The 21,310-nt window shown below is 34.0% G+C and overlaps 1 protein-coding gene across 3 annotated transcripts in view; it reads left to right on the top strand.

Annotated features, from left to right (window-relative positions):
- Positions 1 to 1,225: 1,225 nt before the first annotated feature.
- LOC109793341 (nuclear-pore anchor) overlaps positions 1,226 to 21,310 on the top strand; it is a 43,657-nt gene continuing 23,572 nt past the window's right edge. For all 3 annotated transcript variants that reach the window (XM_083066041.1, XM_083066040.1, XM_083066039.1), the window contains exons 1-20: positions 1,226 to 1,686; positions 1,845 to 1,991; positions 2,070 to 2,168; positions 2,519 to 2,647; positions 2,752 to 2,844; positions 2,930 to 2,995; positions 4,574 to 4,663; positions 4,762 to 4,839; positions 5,124 to 5,236; positions 8,565 to 8,685; positions 8,778 to 8,870; positions 9,648 to 9,696; positions 10,235 to 10,338; positions 10,417 to 10,485; positions 10,725 to 10,880; positions 10,966 to 11,070; positions 11,170 to 11,283; positions 11,608 to 11,683; positions 18,950 to 19,002; positions 19,431 to 19,504. In XM_083066041.1, the coding sequence (XP_082922167.1) occupies positions 1,381 to 1,686; positions 1,845 to 1,991; positions 2,070 to 2,168; positions 2,519 to 2,647; positions 2,752 to 2,844; positions 2,930 to 2,995; positions 4,574 to 4,663; positions 4,762 to 4,839; positions 5,124 to 5,236; positions 8,565 to 8,685; positions 8,778 to 8,870; positions 9,648 to 9,696; positions 10,235 to 10,338; positions 10,417 to 10,485; positions 10,725 to 10,880; positions 10,966 to 11,070; positions 11,170 to 11,283; positions 11,608 to 11,683; positions 18,950 to 19,002; positions 19,431 to 19,504 (2,135 nt within the window). In that variant the 5' untranslated portion in view covers positions 1,226 to 1,380. The remainder of the gene's footprint in view (positions 1,687 to 1,844; positions 1,992 to 2,069; positions 2,169 to 2,518; positions 2,648 to 2,751; positions 2,845 to 2,929; positions 2,996 to 4,573; positions 4,664 to 4,761; positions 4,840 to 5,123; positions 5,237 to 8,564; positions 8,686 to 8,777; positions 8,871 to 9,647; positions 9,697 to 10,234; positions 10,339 to 10,416; positions 10,486 to 10,724; positions 10,881 to 10,965; positions 11,071 to 11,169; positions 11,284 to 11,607; positions 11,684 to 18,949; positions 19,003 to 19,430; positions 19,505 to 21,310) is intronic.

Here is a 21,310-nt window from a genome sequence, read left to right as displayed (position 1 = left end):
GATTTTCTTGTATATAAGTAAATATTTATTATGCTATTTTAGTATATTTTCGAGCCGTATGTAGTGTTGTTCCGTAGTGTGACGGCCACGGCAGGTCGTTACAAATTACATAAAAAATTTTAAATTATATTCTAAAACCAAATAAATTAATTAAAACTCTACTATTATTTTTAGGAAAAATTTGGAATGTTACAAGTCAATACCTTATAATATAAAATTAATAATTAATATAATTTTTTAAGCTAATTATTTTAAAATTAGACAATTTTGGTCATATTTTTTTTTTATGAGTAAGAATGTAAACAATAAGTTAAAGATAAGAATTAATGCCATAAAATACAAACACACATAACATCAACTAGGATGATATGTTACATAAGGATGAAGACATTGTTCCAAAATGATGAAATCAACAAGAATCAATGAACATTCGTTGGCATGGGTATCAATCAAACAATTACCCTCTTTAAAGTATGTTGAAACATGATGTGTCAATCCTTATCACAATACTATTTGATTTTTGTGATTAAAAAATCATAAGGATGAAAAGCCATGTTACTACTAGTGATAAGATTTATAGTCAATTTAGAATTAGACTCACAAATAAGGTTTTTAATACCTTTTTTCTACACAATCTTCAAGTCATGATAGATTTTAAATATGCCATATATGTCAATGCTTGAATTGTAATATGGTGAATATGAATACTTATATTTTTCTTATACAATTATTTAAAATAAAATATTTTAAAATTCAAAAATAAAAAAATTAGCTTAATTATGTCTTTAGTTCTTAAAATTTAGAATAAATTTATTTTTTTCTCAAATTTAAAATTATTATTTTTAATATTTATAAATTTTTAAAATTTCATTTTAATTCCTCAAGTCACTAATAATATATATGAAATTAATGCTTTGAAATAATTATATAAGTCAAGTTTAACATGATGTTTTTATTAACAAATACACAAATAATATAGATTTTATGCGATAATATTTAACATATTTTTTAACAAAATTTGAATATAAAATTTAAAATATTTTTTTTAAATTATAAAAATTATAAATATTAATTTTAAATTTCAAAATTTAAATATAAATTTACTTTAAATTTCAAGAAATAAAAATATATTAAAAAAAATTTCCCAAAGCAAAACGGTTTTTGTTTATCCAAAGAAAAACCTGAATTCCAACAGGGCCTGAAGTCCATTCCGTAAAATATCAGGGAACTTGTCTCGTATATTTTTACAATCGTTTCCTGTCCTCTTCAAATTTCTCACTTCCCTCTTTTCCTTTCGATTCCATTTTCCCTTTACTCTCTTTTTTCTTTCTCTCATTTATACTATCCCTTCCAAACTCTTCTTCCATTAGGGCACGCGCGATGCCTCTCTTCATTTCCGACGAGGAGTTTTCGCGCTGCTCCGGCGACACCGCCGCCGTGGCCGCCAAGGCCGACGCCTTCATCCGCGGCCTCCTCCATGAGCTCGACACCGTCCGCGCCAAGGCCGACGCCGCCGACATCAACGCCGAGCAGAACTGCGCCCTCATCGAGCAGAAGTACCTCAACATCGCCGGCGAGTTCTCCACGCTCGAGTCGCACGTCGCCGAGCTCCAATCCTCCCTCGATCAGCGCCGCCGCGAAATCTCCGAGGCGCAATCGCAGAACCACCAAATCGAAATGCAATTGGTTCGAACCACTCAAAAAAAAAAAAGCTTCTCTCGTTGCTTGTTGTTGCTGTGGTTATTGTTGTTGTGAAAATATTATTTTATTTTATTTTTTATATTTATATATATATATATATATATATATATATATATATATATATATATTTTTTTTTTTTTTAGGTTGAGAAGGATAGGGAGATAGAGCGGTTGAGGAAGGAGGCGGGGGAGTTGCACAAGTCCAGGAGGGACTTGATTGAATTGAACGAGATGAAGAATGCGGAGCTTAGTGAGAAGAATGCAACGATGAAGAGTTATCTTGATAAGATAGTGAGTTTCTCTGCTTTTTTTGGTTTGTCGTTTTGGTATTGGTTTGGTTGTAACTTGTAAGTTGTAACGGTTTTGAAGGTCCATTTAACTGAACATGCTGCTCATAAGGAGGCTCGTTTGAGTGAGCTTGAGGCAGAGTTAGGGCGGTGCAAGGCTGCTTGCACTCGCCTTGAACAGGTATTTATTTATTTATTTTTTTTTTCCATATGGTTTTGCTCTTATTGTGACGTTCCTTTGATTTCGCCTTTTTTTTTATTGCCTGGGGAGATTACTAGTGGCACTGGATTTCTTCACTCACTGGCTGTTTTAAATGACTTATTTTTGAATGGATGGTAGTTATGGCATGTTATAATGATGATTGACTTGGAAATTTTCAAGTGGGCTGTTCTGTTTTGTTTTCCGAAATGACAAAATGTGTTTGAATCTGAACATCTATTGCTCTTATTGTGGCCTGGATTGTTTCTTGTTTATCTGGAGTGAAAGCTTGAATGTTTCTTCTGCGGCTACTGTTTGATGTGTGTGAGCAGGAGAAGGAGATTGTCGAGAAGCAGACTTTTTGGCTTAACGAGGAGTTGAATGCTAAAGCTAACAGTTTATTTGAGCTGCGCAGAAAGCACTCAGAATTTGAAGCTGATATGTCTTCCAAGCTGGCAGATGTAAGCTAGTTTAATATTGTAATTGAAAATTGACTTTTTGTTTTGAATTTTAAGGGTTTATTCCCTTACCGTGATGATATTGAAGTTGTTGTCAATGTTTTCAGATGGAGAGACAATTCAGCGAAAATTCTAAATCTCTGCAGTGGAATAAGGATAGAGTGAGGGAGCTTGAAATGAAGCTTAAATCCGTGCATGAGGTTGAAAATGGAATATTATCTTGAAATTTGACATGGATTCCTTTTCTCTCAAACCCTGCTTGATTGATCATTTTTACCTTTTCAGGAATTTATTTCAGCTAAAGATGCTGCTGCAGCCAATGAAGAACAATTATCTGCTGAACTCTCCACTGTGAGTGCTATCACAATCCATCTAAAAAAAATATGCTCTTTGTTGATATGGCTCTAATATAGGTTAGGGATTGGATATAGGATTATAGGTTCATTGCTATTGACTATGCTTTTGTAGTATAATGGAGGAATCAATTGGAAATGAGGAGTTCAATGAAAAAGAAGAGAGTTTGAATTTAAATTTAAGTAGGTATTTACATTACAATGCTTGAAATTGATGAAGTGGAATTTGGTGTCTTTTTGTGTATCAGTTAGAACAGAGAAACATGAATTCTAAAGCTCTGTTTCATGAGAAACAACAATTTCTTTTTTATGTGAGGACATCCATTTGGGGGTTACTGGAAAACCAATATGCATTTCAAGATTTTTATAGCATGTTGCTTAAAAGGCTCTTTTCCATAAACATTTGCCATAACAAATATAATCCATAGGGAGGGAAAGCAGAGAACCCAAAGACAATCATATTTTAAATTTCTTAGTAAATTTTGAATGTCTCTTGTTGTTTACTATTGTAGTGCTTTTGAGGGTAGCTGCTTCATGATGTGTTCTGCCATTAACTAATAAATAAAACTAATGTGAACAGTAGAGGGAATGTTTATCACCTTGCACATCTCCACCTGTCCATGAAACCTAGAAATTGACTTTTACCAGTCACTATCACAGAATAAGTAGCATTTGAGACATTCATAAATCCCACCTTGTTTAAGATTCAGAGAATGTTGATAAGGTTTTGAGAATGAATAGTGATTGTATTATTAAACTGATATTATACACCAGATATTTATATAAAGAGATACAGAGGGTTCAGTACTTCAGTTGTGACTGAGGGAATGTGCAGCCCCTTCAAGCTTTTCTTGATCACCTTTTCTCTAAGAAAGAAAAGGACCCACTCCATATGATTTGTTGATTTGTCCTAGCATGAAGTATTACCGTGCTTATTTTTTTTGGGGCACTGAATTTGAAGGATACCAAATATTTTGATTGTAAAATAGAGACAAGAGGGATGGATTGAAGTACAACTATGATGGGGACAAAGAGAACCTTCAATGCTAAGAAATCTATGTAGGGGGAGTGGGAAAGTGCTTGAAAAAACTTGGAATGCAACTATGTTGTCCTTTATGTTAGCATATTTGAGATAGTAAATTCACTTAATGCAGTAATGAGCAGAAGACCAAAAGAGAAGTGAAATGTAACTCTACCCGGTTTCATTTTTTGGGCTACAGATGTATATACTGTGGAAAATTGAAATTGGGTCTATTTGTTTAAAGTTTAAAATTTGTTTCTAAAAAAATGCTTTTTAAAAAAGCAATTCTTTAAGAAGAAAATAAGAGTTACTTCTTAAAAAAGAAGAAAACTACTTATTTTAAATGAAAAAAAATTAGACAAGCTCGTTAAAAAAGTAGAGAAGTACATATTTTATTAAGAAAGCGCTTTCTTTAGGAGGAAAAAAATTTAAACAAACAGAGTCATTGTCTTGACACTTTATGAACTATGGCATAATCTTCAGGCTAATAAGCAACAATTGTTGATTTATGTGTCTTTATTATGTATTTTGAATTTGAATGTGTCCCATTTTTAGGTTAATAAGCTTAATGAGCTATATAAAGAGAGTTCTGAGGAATGGTCAAAAAAAGCAGCAGACCTAGAGGGTGTGATAAAAGCGGTGGAGGTAGACTGTCTTTTATTATGCTATCTTAATGCCTGGAATTAGTCAGATTAGAAGTTAAAATGCTTGATTTTTATTTTTTGAATCTTGTGTGTAATCAGTCACGGCTAGAGCAAGTTGAAGATGATTATAAAGAGAAACTTGAGAAGGAATTATCTGCCAGAAAACAGGTTGAAAAGGTATTATATTCTTCCTCAGTTGTGTTAATGTTCTGTGTTTGCTTGCTTTCCCCTCTTATACGAAGCTAGTTATTCTGGAAGAGATAATAATTAACTTGCTACTTCAAAAAATTATATATATGGGTCTGTAAACTGCTACATGTAATGCTTAAAGTTGATGACTACTTAGGTGACTTTGGGTTCCCATTGCTCTCATCTTATTTGTTGCTAGATTTCTACTCAAAATATATTATGTGCTTGGATGTACTAATAACCATTCTTTATGTCTATTTGGGTGCTTGTAGGAAGCCACTGATTTAAAAGAAAAGCTTGAGAAGTGTGAAGCTGAACTTGAGACAAGGAAGAAGACTACCAATGAACGCAGTAATCTTCCTCCTGGCAGTTTCACTACTGAATTGTATGTCTTTCATCACTTCTTTTGCTGCTTTGAATTACTTGATTTTATTCATTTTTGTGTCTTGTTCCCCTGTGTACTTCTCATGGCTTAAGTCATTGAAACTGTCAAGCCTCAAATGTTTTTTATATATAATATAATATATGGTTTATATATAATACCCATTTGATTAGTTGAGAAAAGGCTGAAATATGCAAAATTCAACCTCTTCCATTCTGGAAGTTGTAGCCACCTGAGTTATGTTACTTGGCCATGAAGGTATTATGATGTGGAACTGTATTGCTCTGTCATGGTATTTATTATCCACTATTGACAACGTTGAGCAGTGGGCATGGTCAGACATATGTTAGTACTTTAGGTGTTGGAATGTAATTGGGGTGAGATGTTGGAGTTGGATGTCATAGTCGAAATCATATTACTATCTTAATTATTGGATCTTTTGTTTTATCTTTATTAGAAAGGGTATTCCTTTTGTTTTGGGGGTGATGAATAGAAATTACTCAAGTACAATGTTTGAATTAAATGTTTTTGTTATGAACTAGCATTTAAACCCTTGCAAATGCACAAGCTAAATATTTTATATAGAATCTTTTAATTATATAAATTGAAATCACTTATTGTATTCTTTCAATGAATCATATTAATATAAAAAATAACATCTAGTTTGATTTAAATTTGAAGATATTATTATCATTATAACAATAACATTTTAAAGACAATATGATTTGTTAGAACTTAAAATAAAGTAGGATTTATTTTAAATTTGAAGATAACAACATACTCGTAATAACAATAATTTAAATACATTATTTTAAAATCTTAAAAAACCAATCCCACTCTCTGATCACTATGTAATGAGGGGAGAGAAAATGTGTAAAAATTGAGTTAATTAAGAGAATGGGGAGATTCCCTCTCCAAAGTGAGACTCATGTTTACTATATAGGATTATATCATATGCTTAGGGTTATGGAAGAAGATGAAGACAGAAAGATGACTATCAATAGTAAATTGAAAATTAGATGGTTAGATGTAGCATTTTAAAAAATCTTAAACCAATATTATTATAGTAATAATGATTGAGACAAGTAGTCTACTAGTACAAGCCCAATTTTTTTTTTTAACAATAAGACAGATAATTCTAATATTTTAACAGTTATACTGGAGCCCAAACACAATCTTTTACAAGTAGCAAATCCATATGCTAAAACAAAGAATTCCATCTCATTTCAACATAGCATAGCACTCGATACTTACCCTGAAATATTAATCTTGATGTTCTTGTAGTGCTAATTAATTATATCTCCAAAAGCCATATGTCTCCTAGATTGTCCTTATCACACATCCTTAGCAAATGTGACATTTTTTGCAGTCTTTGATCTTTCTCTTGCTTGGTATCCAAAGTATTCAAACCACACTATCATTAATTGCCACACGAAACTAATATATTTCACCCCACTAATCAATTTGCCCTATATGTTAACATAGCACAAACCATCTTAGAAGTGTAGGATTTAGGATTCACCACACAACAGAGAATGAGAATGAGAATGATGGGATGGAATCAGATTATGATTGGAAGTTGTGAGTGTTACTGTAGTTAGTCTGTTAAAGTATAGCTAGTTATTCTGTTAAACTACTGTATGTTGGTTAGTAAGTCAGTTCGTTGTAACTGCCTCTGTCAGACAGTTATAGCCTGTCTTCTTTGAGTCTCTGTAGTATATATAGGATTGTAAACAATGACTCATTATATTGTATCATAAACACTTTAGTCTATCATTTACATTTTTAGTTTACTCTAATATGATATTAGAGCTATCATAGATTTGCTCTGAAAGGGTTACCCACCATTTATACACACACCAAGTCCAATAGTGCTGGGTGTGAGGAGGTGTATTGGGAAAAATCCAAGTCCCACCTATCCTTGATCACCAAACTCAGTAATGCTAGACGTGAGACGGTGTATTAAGAAAAATGGAAGTCCCACATCGGCTAGAGATAAAGCAAATAAAGAGTTTATAAATGGGGGGAAATGACAACCTTCACCCTATAAGCCGATTTTTGTAGGATTGAGTTAGGTCCAAACTCACTATTCTACGAGAAGTGATTAAATAGGTTCAAAAATGTATTTAGGAGCGGTAATATTTTGTTTATTGGTCAAGGAAGAGCAAAATGTCTCTTTTTTTATTTGAAAGGGAGAGCAGAAGTTGTTATTTTTAGCCAAAGAGGGACACAAGGGTATTTGGGCTTTGAAGGAAAAAAAAGTTGGGATTAAGTTTTGGGCTTTTTTTGGCTGAATGATGTTTTAAACTATTGGTTACAAAACTGGGTTGCAAACCTGACCTGCAAAATAACCTAGAAACAAGCTCACATAAAAGCGTCGTTCCACAACAACTTGTGATTTTCAATGTCGATCTGCTACAATCCTACACATATGATCTTACAAGTGAAACTGCGATTTTGACTACCTTGCTAATGACTGTAATATGTGCGATGTGCCCAGTTTTAGTTCTTGATTGATAAATATTCTCTGTGAAGGCTGTTGCAAAGATGATTATAGTTTTCACTTTTGACATTTTTGTGTGAAATCAACATATGTAACTGAATTTCCTTCCTACTTTTTTCATGTTTTAAGTTATGAAAACATACCCAATTATGGCAATGATAAGAAATAACATTAATAGTGTGTTTGGACGAGGAATTTATATAGGGTAATTCATTTATTTGAAGAATTTCAAATTCCTTAAGGTGAAATGCTTTGTTTGGATGAGGAATTTACAAAGAATTTGAAATCCAAGCATTTGTAAAATTCCTTAAAATAGTATAATTTCAAATTCTCCTAAAAGTGAGAGAATTTGAAATTCCTCATATTTGTTTTTCTTATTTCACCTATATATTTTATCTTATCTCTTCATTCTTTTAATTATTATTGGATATTCAAAAATATTTTTAAAATTATTAAATATTATCTTATATTAATTTTTAAAATTATTAAATATTATCTAATATTAATTTTTAAAATTATTAAATATTTAAAAATGGATTAATATTTATTTTTATAAAATTTAATTTAAAAATTTCAACATATAAATATATTTTTAAAATCAATTTTACTATGATGGAATCAAATTATCATATTCAACCTAATAATTTAAAATTTAAGAAATTTGAATTGACTCATCCAAACAAAATATTTTAAGAATGATAGAAATTGAAATCAAAGTAATTCAAATACTAAGAATTTAAAATTCCTTGAATTTGTAAAATTCTTCATCCAAACACACTATAAGGTCATTATGAAATTTTTTCTTAGTAACTTGATTTGTTCTTGAAGGTGGCTGGAATCAACTGAAGCTGATAGCTTGGTTGAGGAAAATAGTTTAGTAGTCCCAAAATTTCCTGTTGGTGTTTCTGGAACTGCATTAGCAGCTTCACTTTTGAGAGATGGGTGGAGTGTGAGTTATTAAACTTTTAGTTATACTGGCGCCATTTTTTCATTTGATTTACCTGATTAAATCTTCTTACCATATATGCCTATATTTTGAAGTTGGCCAAAATGTATGCAAAATACCATGAGGCTGTTGATGCATTGAGACATGAACAATTGGGAAGGAAGGAGTCAGAATCATTACTACAACGGGTATGATTGACCTGATGCATCTTTTTTGTATAACCTAGAAAGATTAATAAGACAAATCACTTCTTTAATGTTTTGTGTTGTCTGTCTGTTACTGATTTGTAAAATGGATAGTAAAAGGTTTGTCAATGGGTGGCTGCAATGATATAAATTATTAATTATCCATTAAATAATTTGTTTGCAAGCATCTAACAGGATGTATTCTGTCTCCCAAAAATGTCTAACTTGATTCAAAAAAAATTGGCATGAAATGGCTATTTTGATGTATTTATCAATGGAGGACCAAATTAATGAGTAATGATACTTGTATTTTTGGAGGACCGAGAATTGGTGCCAACTCTTACTATTATTTCTTTTGTTTTGGTAAGCTAAAAGAGGTTTGATGATTGCTTCTGATATTTCCCCCCCTAAAGAATATAATTTTGTTGTCTGTATTGAGCTATTTGGCACATATCTTCTTTGAGGTGCATTTTGGTTTAGACGGTTAGTTACACCTCTGGATGCACTGTTTTGATTTGGAGATGAATTGTTTTACAACAATCCTACAACTGTGTTCTGGACTTCTGGTATGCTTGAGTTCATAGTATATATCTTATGAATGGGAAACTACATTCATTTTAATATGATTTTTTTTTCAGGGCTTTTGTTTATGCTATACTGTTAACTATTATATTTTTAATTTTGCTTTTTACTATCAGTATAATTTAATAATACATGCACTCATGTTTTCCATGTCTATTTTGTTAAAGATGATGCAATGCTGTTCTATAACTTTTTCAGGTCCTAAACGAGTTAGAGGAGAAAGCGGATGCAATAATGGATGAAAGAGGTATATCTTTCTGTTGGAATGAATGGGTTTATTAAATATGCTGTAAATTTAGAGAAGAAAAAGTCATTAAATCCCAATCCAACATTGCTCTCCTTATTGTTCTGCAGTAAAAGTTTAACTAGGAAACATAAAATGCAGATCTGCATCTCTAATGTACTGCATTGTTGCTTTTATTATATATAATGTGAAATTGTGAATGGACCAACAGTGGGTGGATGGTTACTTTTTTTGTGCTTGCTCCTGTTTATGGTCATTTTGATGGTTGTAGTCTTGTTATCTAGAGATTTTATTTTGCAACTACTTAGGGAAATTACTCAAGGATTTGAAAATTCATCTTAAATTTCAATTTTAAACTGGCTGTGTAGATTTTCATGTTTTATTATGCTGATTTTTCAATCAGGAATCACTTGTTCCTGACTTCCTGTTGTCACTGTAGAGAAAAAGCTATGCTAGCATGGTCATTGCTACATTGTTTATTTGTTTGTCATTGATACTGTATTTTTTTTTTACTAAAATAATTATATTGGCGTGCTTGCAGTGGAGCATGAAAGGATGGTTGAGGCATACTCCTTGATGAATCAAAAATTGCAAAATGCCCTCAATGAACATTCGTACTTGGAGAGAACCATCCTCCAACTGAAGGTTTAAAACATGAAATACAGTTTCATCTTTCTCAATTTTTTGTGTACATGAGGATTTGCTTAGGTTTAATCCTTGCAGGCTGACCTAAAAAGGCGTGAACGGGACTGTGATCTATTCCAGAAAGAAAATGACGACCTTCGAAAACAGGTAACAGAAAAATACTAATTTTTCTGTAGTGAATGATGATTTGCTTTCTTGGTGCTTGTTTAGAAGCCTACACTTTTTAACTTGTTAAGAAGTAATTTTTGTACCAAAATATTATTATTGGTTGGGCATTGCATAATTTTCTTACTCTATTATAGTTATCAAGGTCATGAATTTATCCTCATGGCCTTGATTATTATCCTTTATATATAAGTTATTTATTGATAATTTATTCTTTACAGGTGACAGTACTTTTGAAGGAATGTCGAGACATACAACTTCGTTGTGGTGGCTCAATGGGGTATGATATTGTTGATGATGCTTCAAATATTGCTTCAAATATTGCTTCAAGGACAACTACAGAAACCGAAGCTGAACATGTCATATCACAGCACCTTGTAAGATGATTTTGGATTTATTTTGTCTCCTTTTGAACTTGTCTGTTTCATTGTTACATGTGTTTAACTGAAATTTTGAATGCAGTTGACCTTCAAGGACATCAATGGACTAGTTGAGCAGAATGCCCAACTTAGAAGCCTTGTACGTAGTCTTTCTGGCCAGATTGAAAATCAAGAGCTGGAATTCAAGGTTTGTTGGAAAAGAAATCTAATGCTATCCTTATACTTTAGCCTGCAAAGACCCTCAACCTTAAAAATATTTGGATGTTCTTCTACTATTAAATTGTAGGAGAAACTTGAAATGGAACTTAAAAAACATACTGAAGAAGCTGCTTCTAAAGTTGCAGCTGTTCTGCACAGAGCAGAAGAGCAAGGGCAAATGATTGAATCGCTTCATGCAACTGTAAGTCTATAATTTTTTGTTTATAATTCAAGGTCTGCAGCTTGGGGAGGGTTTTGGGGTTTTCTATGAGATAGGAGGAAATACCTTACAAGTCCAAGTGGTATTAAAAACAACGGACCCAAAGCACACTAACTGGAATAACTCAGTTATAATTGTTGGTCAGAATGCTCTTATTGATAATTATTTCATTGATAAATGTCATTTATTTACTTTTGTGGTTGTTGATAAGAGAGCCTGTCAAACAGTGTTACTGTTACTAGCATTCCCCTTGTTACTTTACTTTTTTTTTTCTGGCAAGTTTGTACTTATTTCTAATTCTCGTAGGTTGCGATGTATAAGAGGTTGTATGAGGAGCAGAATCTTCATTTATCTCATACCCACTCTTCAGAAGCTCTTGCAGGTTTCATAAATATTTATTTGCTGTTGTTTCCTTTTAATCTCCCTTCTTCCTTTGTGCTCAATTTTGAATAAGAACAGGTGCTTTATGGGATTGGTTTTTTTTTTTCTTTTTTTTTTTCTATATATTTGGAAAAAAAACTTTGTAACTTGTAATATTTGTGGAGATTGAAAGACGTTATGAGAGAAAGAGATATGAGAGAGTTTTAGAGAATTCAGTAAATTGTATTATTGATGAAAATGAAAGAGATCTGCAAAGATTACAATAAGCGTATATATAGACATAACCAACTTCTAACTAACTATAACAATTAACTAATTTCAATACACTTAATAAAGGTGTTTATTATTCTATTCTCTAATATACCCCCCACAAGCTCAAGGGGGATGAAAAATAGTGGACGAGTCAGTCACATTGAGCTTGGACCTAAGAAACAGGAACCTCTTGGGCGACAGAGCTTTAGTTAAAACATCTGCATATTGATGCTGAGCAGGTATGTGTGAGACAATAAGAGTTTTGCTTAACACCTTCTCTCGAACAAAAAAGATGTCTATTTCCATATGCTTAGACCTTGAGTGTAGCACAGGATTGTGAGATAAAGAAACAGTACTTTGATTGTCACAAAGTACTTTGGGAGTATTAACTTTGACTTGCAATTCCTTTAGAAGGGATTGAAGCCATAAAACTTCCGTAACAGCTTGAGCCAAGGCTCTGTATTCAGCTTCAGTACTTGACCGTGCAACAAGTAGTTGCTTCTTTGACCACCAAGATACAAGATTAGGACCAAGATAAATGCACGCAGCTGAGGTAGATCGTCTATCATTAGGATCAGCTGCCCAGTCAGCATCAGTGAATGCAGTGAGATTAAATGAATTAGTAGATGTAGCAGGTGTGAACAGCAGACCATGACCAAGAGTGCCTTTGAGATATCTAAGTATCCGTTTAACCACTTTCCAATGCTCCTCCATTGGTAAGCACATAAACTGACTTACTTTATTAACACTAAAAGCAATTTCTGGCCTTGTAATTGTGGCATATTGTAGAGCACCAACAATGGATCTGTATAAGGTTGGATCATCAAATAAAGTGCCATCCTTAGGGAGTTGTTGACCACCAATCATAGGAGTAGATATTCCTTTACAATCCTCCATTTTAACTCGAGTGAGAAGATCCGTAATATACTTGTCTTGAGATAACAACAGTCCACCTTGAGGAGTAGTTTTAACTTCGATACCCAAAAAATAGTCCAAGGAACCAAGATCCTTGAGAGAAAAATTGGCATGAAGCTCATCAACCAATTTTTGCAACAAGACTGACGAAGTACCTGTAAGAATGATATCATCTACATAGACTAGCATGTAGACAGTGGCTGTGGACTGAGAGAGAATAAATAGACTTGGATCACATTTGCTTTTGGTAAAACCCAGTTGAAGTAAAACAGAGGTCAATCTGTCAAACCAAGCACGAGGGGCTTGCTTTAGACCATAAAGGGCCTTTTTCAACTTACAAACAAGGGTTTTGTTTTCAGATTGAACAAAACCAGGAGGCTGAGACATATAAATGTCTTCCTCAAGCACTCCATTAAGGAATGCATTGTTAATGTCCAGTTGCCGAAGAGGCCATCAAAAGGAAACTACCAAAGAGAGAATAGTCCGAATGGTGACCAGTTTCACAACTGGAGAAAAAGTTTCTGAAAAATCAATGCCAGGCTATTGATGGAAGCCTTTTGCAACAAGTCTGGCTTTATATTTGTTGATAGAACCATCAGGATTTTCCTTAATCCGAAAAACCCATTTGCAACCAATGGGTTTCCTTCCAGAAGGGAGATCAACTAGAGTCCATGTTTGATTGTCATGAAGAGCTTTAATTTCAGCTTTCATGGCATTTAACCAGTTAGGGTCAGTGAGAGCAGCTTTCACTGTCTTTGGTTCAGCGTTAGACAGTAAAAGTGTGGGAGTGATTCGAGGTTGAACAATTCCATTCTTGGAGCGAGTAATCATTGGATGAACATTGAGTTGCCTGGCAGAAGATGAGTTGGAGGGAAGAATAGGAGCAGCAGATGATTGGTGCTGAGAAACTGAAGGTGAAGGTGAGGTAGCAGTACCAGCACTTGAATCAGAATGCAAAGTGTTGAAACTTGAGGAGTCTGAGTTGGTGTTGAATGCAAACTGAGTTGGTGTTGACAAAGAAGGATTGTGAGCACAGATTAAAGAAGGAATTGTTGACACCGAAGTTGCAGGGTTGGTAATTTTGGTCTTGGGAGAAAACAGATCATGATAGGGAAACCGCATTTCATTAAAAATAACATCCTTGCTGATGTAAATTCGGCCAGATTTACTTAAGCACTTATAACCTTTGTGACTAGGAGAGTATCCCAAAAAGACACACTCCTCGGATCTTGGTTGAATCTTGTATTGATTATAAGGTCTAAGTAGAGGAAAACAAGAGCAGCCAAAGATCTTGAGAAATTGGTAATCAGGATTCTTGTGGTAAATCATTTGGTAGGGTGATTGAAAATCAATTGAGGAAGATGGTAACCTATTGATTAGATAGGTAGCAGTCAAGAATGCATGATCCCAAAATTTTAATGGAAGTGAGGCATGATGAATCATAGCTAACCCAAGTTCAACAACATGTCTATGTCTCCTCTCAACCATGCCATTTTGGTGATGAGCATACAGACACGTAAGCCTATGAGTAATGCCTTGTTGTTGAAGATAGGAAACCATAGAACGAAATTCACCACCACCATCAGTTTGGACAGATTTCAAAGGATGTTGAAACTGTTTTTCCGCAAGAGCCTTAAAATTCAGAAAATGAGAGAATACATCCGATTTCTTGTGAAGAAGGTAGATCCACATATAACGTGTACACGCATCCACGCACGTTAAAAAATAAGAATAACCACAACTAGATTCTAATGATGCAGGTCCCCAAACATCAAGAAAAACAAGTTCAAGCGGTTTAGAATAGATAGTTGTTGAAGACTGAGATGGAAGTCTATGAGATTTTGCAACACAACATGAATCACAAAAATCAGAATTTTTATTAATAGGAGGAACATGAATATTACAAGATTTTAAAGCCTTAGTTAGTGCATCATGATGAGGATGCCCTAACCGCAAGTGCCATTGTTTGTAAACAGTGGGAACAACCCCTTTACATGTTTCAGACAGAAAAATACAAGGTTTAGAAACACTGAAAATAGAATTTTCTGGAATATCATCTTTTGGTGATTCACTCTTTGCTAAAGATGGATGAAACCGATAAAGCCCATCTTCACCAAGTTTTCCTTCAAGAAGAGTCTCGTTCAAATCCTGTGATTTGACAACACAATAGTGAGGATAGAATACAAAGTAGACATTATTGTCTTTGGCAAATTTGGAAACACTCATCAGATTTTTGGTTAAATTGGGAACAAGGAGAAGATCTTTTAAGGACAAAAGAGTAGAGGAACGAATAGGGGACCGAAATACATTAGAACCAATTGAGGTAATGGATGTACCTTGGCCATTAGCCATAACAATGTGCTCAGCTCCAGTAAATTGAGCACTTTGAAGTAAATGTTGTGGATTGGGAGTAGCATGGTGCGATGCTCCTGAATCAGGAATCCAAGCTGTGGCTGTGTTCAGGACAGGAACAGGTCGCTGTGAAGAAGAGGCAGAGTTTGAACGAGCTTGCTGAGTGGCAGATGGAGTAGCTTGAAATGCAAAACCAGGTGGTGTGAAGCCAAAATTGGGAAAAGTCGACCCAAAAGAGTCACTTGATGCATATGTAGGCCACGGTGATGATCCTGGATGTCCAAAAACATTGGGAGATCCAGAAAAAGGTTGAATTCCAGTATTAGGAAGAAAGCCAAAGTTGTGAGAGCCATAGCCGGTTTGAGGTCCAAGACCAAAACCAAAATTCTGAGGAGCATAACCATTTTGAGATCCAAATCCAAAAGAAGTGTAAGGAGAAACATTGGGACCAAATCGTTGATAGCATGTTGAAGCTTCATGTCCTCTTTTATGACATATCTGACACTGAATTGATGATCCACGGTTTCTGCCACCACGTGAACCACCACGACCACGTCCTCCATCACGGTTCTGACTAGACAAACCCATATTGTAGCCACCCTGAGAATCAAAAGCTGGGTTCTGAAACGTATTCTGCTGAGAACTTGGCATTTGAGACTGCTGAAATGCCAGATTCGCACTTGGAGTTCCATTGACAGCTGAGGTAGTTTGAGCCAGATTTATTGTCAAAGGTTCTTGAATTACAGATGTTTTGGCTTGTTCCAGCCGTGCTTCTTGAGCAAGGATCATAGTTTCAATTTCACCAGGGGAGAGGTCATCATCACGGCTGACAAACGCTGTGATTGTGGAAATTAACGAATCATAGTCACTTGGAAGACCTCCAAGAATGCATTCAGCATGCTCTCTGGGAGAAACATGACTTCCAATTGAAGCAAGAATTTCAACAATAGTGCTTATTCGAAGAAGATACTCAGAACAGGTCCTGGTACCTTTCTTGATGGTGCGAAGTTCAAGTCGGAGCTGTGTGGCTTTAATTTTGGTGAGAGTGAAAATGCTGAAACACCATATTCCAGACCTGATATGAATGACGACAGGAGACCACTCTTGCTTGAATGGAGTCAGACAGGGTAGTCAAGAGCCAAGAGAACAGAAGCGAGTCCTTGCGATCCCACGTGGTGTATTCAGGATTAACATTATTTGCATCACGATCTTCACTGGTGATGAATTTCATCGGAATTTTCGGATTAACAACAAACCGCTCAAGGTCATGAGCACGAATTACAGCCGTGACCTGTTGTTGCCAGGTCATGAAATTTTTCTCATCAAGTTTACAGGTTACACTTTGGGAAAAAGTGTGCGAGACAGTTGAGGAAGCCTGAGTGGAAGTGGAAGCCATTGAACAAACGAGATAGAGGTAGAGACAATCGCGCAAGAATCTTCAAGAACAACAAAGAAAGGAGACAACGAAGAGAGCAGTAGAGACGCTACGAACCAGAAAATATCACAACAGACGTTTGCGAAACAAGCAAAACAGCGAACACCAAACCAGCCAAACGCGACACGATCTAGCAAGAACGGCGCAATCAGTAACAAAGAATCAGCCAAACACGTCGGACGAGCGTCAGGGAAACGATTCTGAACTCAGAAAAAGGAGATGACACAAACGCCCAAGGTTTGCAGTCGAAAACGATGAACGAACAAAAAATTGCAATCAATCGCAGTCGTTGCACAATGCGGAAGCAGGTACGAAGAACAACAAATCGTCGTAAGCAAGAAGACGATACAGAAGAGTCGAAAGCGAAGAAGAAAGAAAATACTTCCCGGACCCTAGCTCACGATGATACCATATGAGAGAAAGAGATATGAGAGAGAGTTTTAGAGAATTCAGTAAATTGTATTATTGATGAAAATGAAAGAGATCTGCAAAGATTACAATAAGTGTATATATAGACATAACCAACTTCTAACTAACTATAACAGTTAACTAATTTCAATATACTTAATAAAGGTGTTTATTATTCTATTCTCTAATAGACGTTTGCTAATCATCTTATTTATGAGCTTGAGACGGCAACATTCAAAGTTCACAGAGAATTCAAAACTGGGCAGAAAAACCCTGGGAAAAGATATAGGATTATGCTACCTTATTTATTTACAGACTTTCTGCAATCGGGTTTTTTCATAGGATTCAATGTTTGATCCCATGATATCTGAATGAAAACGAAACATAAACAAGATTGCATATTCTATTTTGCTCTGGCATTTATAAGGGTGGTCTTGTTTGATATTTTCCATTCCTTCTCTCTAAATTCTTTCCTTTTTATTTCTATAATTTAATATTGTTTGTTCTTGTGATTTTACATCCCTTGCTCGTTGCTAATATTTTCTTATTCCAAAATGTTAGTGTTCAATAGTTCTGCAACTCATCATAACACTAACTAACTTTAATACTAAATTACTAATCAGTATTCAATTTTCTAGAGGTCTTGTAGATGAAAATTTCAATTTTGGATAGCTTGGAGTTTCACAAGTTTGTTTGTTGAATGGGTTATGATGTGGGAGAGCTGAAAGTTATGGATTTTAATGGATAGGATTCGGGTTTATATTGAATCAAAGGGAGAGCACAAGTATATCAAAGGCTTTGCTGGGATTAGCACGTTGCTTAAATGGTCAATTGCTGGTTCTTTTGGTGCTGCGAGTGTACCTAGAGATTTTGGTTTGTTCCAACTTCCGAGGAAAGTTGAAGGAAGAAAAGGATTGACAAGGGTTTAAGTGTTGGGGTTGGCTATTGTTAGTCTACAGAAGAAGTTAGATTTGGGTAGCATAGAGAATTTGGATAAAAAATAACGTAGAAATTGAGAATTAGCAAAAAAATGTTTGGTCATCTCACTTGAGATCCCTTGGACATTAAATACAAGGTTTAGTTGCATAGGAAATTGAGAAGGGGGTATATGCTGCTCTACCTTGTCACTTAAAAATATATTGAATTCCTTTTCCTTGTATGATATAAATATGTCACACGTTACAAATTTAGATTTATATGGTATAAAAGAATGGAAGTAAAAACAAGAAATGAATAGGTTTCAATCATATTGAAATTGTATTAATAATTATACTTTATCATTGATATGGTATGGTCCCTCTTTCTGTGTTTTTTTTTCTCTTATAATAACTTACATATGATTTATTTGAGGATTTAGGTAGATGCTAGATACCATATCAGAGGATAGATTGAAATGCTTATGGGTTTTGCCTTAAATCCTTATAGGTCAATTACTTGAGAAGTCTTTGTATCTTTGCGTGTTGCTTATGCTTGTTTGTTTGCTGAGAAATCGGTGTAATGCAATTCCATTGATGTATTTTTTTGCTTGCTCAATTGATTGTCTTGCTGTGAACCATGTGTGAGCTTTTGACAAGTTTTACAACAACCATCCTTTACCTGGGTTTGTCATGGGTTATGAGAAAACATTCGTAGAATTTTGATTTCAAGAGTCTAATGGCATTGTGTAAATCATGTGTCCACCTCACCTGATGGGTTGTTGTTGATTGCTTGTGCTTGTATCCATAAGTTTCTCTGTTATATTGTGAAAAATGCCAATATGCATGGAGTAAATATTTCTTAACGGAATTTTAAGAATTGTATTCTGTTGTAGATTAGGTTTTGATCTTTGTTTGGTTATTGTAGATCAAGTGTCCTCACCTTATACATTGTTGGCATCTTATGTTTTATTGATTCTGGTTTTTTCAGCTGTTGCTGAAGTTGGAAGAAACAACCTTAAGACTTCAATTGAAAGTTCACAGGTAAAGATAACGATGGGACAGTTGGAGAAAATTACTTCTAGTCTCATAGTTCCTCTCAAGGATCATGGCTGCCAATAGTTTAAGCTATTATATAGAAGCTTAGGAATGGTTTTATACATAATGTGCTTTAATATGTGAGAGCTCTTTGGGCTTGAAGTTGAATATGTCTAATATGCCCTGTGCTGAAATTAAATTTTTATATTGTGAAGAGTTATGTAAAGTTGGTTTCATCATTGCTTAATCTAAAATTATTACCTAATCATATTATACTACTTGACATTATTGTGTTGTAGCCTATCAATTTTGCTTTCTGCTCTTACATTGTGTGAAGGACAAACTCTCCAATAAGCTTTAGTTATTAGGTGAATTCTCATGAAAGGTTCTATATTTAACACTTGTATTGTGTATTGTCATTTTCATTATCGTAGGAGGTTGCTAAGAAGTCCCTGGAAAAAGCTGTCGAGCGTGTCAGATGCCTTGAAGATGATTTAGCAAAGTCTAGGTAAGTGTTTGCGAATTTCCCATACATTATTTTCAGAAAAGTATGGCATTGATGGTCATAATTTTTTTAAATGGTTGGTTTCAGTAATTATGGATTTCATACTACTGTTATTTTTGGTACTGTTATTCTTATGTATTAATTTAGTGTCTAAATCGATGAAAAGCAAAGATTATAATGATAAACCTATGTACATGCTACTGAATTTAACAATAAAACGTATATAGACAACTAAATTCAACATGGTACTATAAAGCTTCTGCTGTATGCAGGGTCTAGGAATGGATCCTATTCCTATCCATAATGTGGGTGTATAATTGGGCTGCCTTAACCTTTCACCGTGGCCGCCCTTCTTGATTATTTGTTGTATGAAGTGGCATAAACTGCTTTATAATTTTTAGTCTGCTAACCATGGAGAAGTAACTTAAATTCAGTTATGCAAAATCTCAAAAGCAATGTTGTTAAAATTGAGATTTTACCTAAGATCAGGAAGGGGAGAAAAAATTGAAATTGGGGGTTGTAAGATCCTATATTTTTTGCCTAAAATGTAAAATTATATTTCTATATAATATATGCATAAAAAAACCTTTAAATTTTCATAATTATAGTAATAATAATATATTTAACAGAATAGTTATAAACAAAAAAATTTAACATAATGATTACATATTATTACAATTATGAATAATTAACTCAAAACAGATAACTTAGGTCCACTCAAAATAACATAGTCTCATTCTTTGAATCTATACTTCTATACCAATGATAAAAGGGATACCAACTTATGGTGTCCACAATTTGTTTCCAATTATACTATTATCAGAAGTGGAAGAAATCATTCTTCTTATTTTATTCAAATGATTGGTCTAGTACATAAATAGGTAAAACAGGGAAATAAAAAAAGAAACAAATAATAGGCAATTCCTATAATTAAATAGGAATCCCTATAAATCAGTAACAGCAATAAAGAATAAATTGTAGATCCTAATCCCTGAAATTCTGCAACATAATAATATTCCATAAATTTTGGGATTTCTATCCAACATATACCCTTGGATTAACTATCATAAAAATAATTGTATACTACAAAAAAGAAAAACTACTCAACATTTAACTAAAAAGGAAAAAATTGTTTCTCTCGAAGGCATGAAGTGCTTTCTTTTCATACTACTATTAATAATAAAAATAGTCTATACTAATAATAAATGGGATACCATCTTTTGGTGTCCACAATTTGTTTCCTATTATTCGGTGTAATTAACTATCATAAAATTAATTGTATAATACAAAAATGAAAAACTACTCATCATTTAACTTAAAAGAAAAAAAGCTGATTCTCTTGAATGCACGAAGTGCCTTCTTTTCCTACTACTGGTAATAATAATAAAGATAATAATAATAATATAAATATTAATATTAATAATTATTATTATACACTAAGGTGAGTTAGGTCCATTCCAAAAAGGAAAAAACCCTTGGCAATTCAAGGACGAGGCACTAGGACACACGAAGAGAAATAGATGCAGTGTCTTCTGCAAACAAGAAAAGAAGATGAATTGTTTCGAAGTGGAAATTATTCTCTCAAATTCACAAACACATTTACAATTACAGAAAATTTGAGTTTCTGCAAAGTGCAAACAGAGAAGAAAACGAAGCCCAATGGTGTCACAGCCACAATGTTGTGCAATTTAATTGCGGTGGACTTTCATCATAGGTCGCATTTGGAGGGAGAAGATATTCGAGGCATGGGACTAACAAGAGAGACATTGAATCGTGAAAGGGGATGCACTATAGGATTTTAGGAAATTG

This window comes from Cajanus cajan, chromosome 10 (assembly GCF_000230855.2).
Source record: "Cajanus cajan strain Asha chromosome 10, NIPB_CcT2T_4, whole genome shotgun sequence".
NCBI lineage: Eukaryota > Viridiplantae > Streptophyta > Magnoliopsida > Fabales > Fabaceae > Cajanus > Cajanus cajan.
The sequence above is the reverse complement of the archived record's forward strand: the minus strand, read 5'-3'. Positions and strand labels throughout refer to the sequence as shown.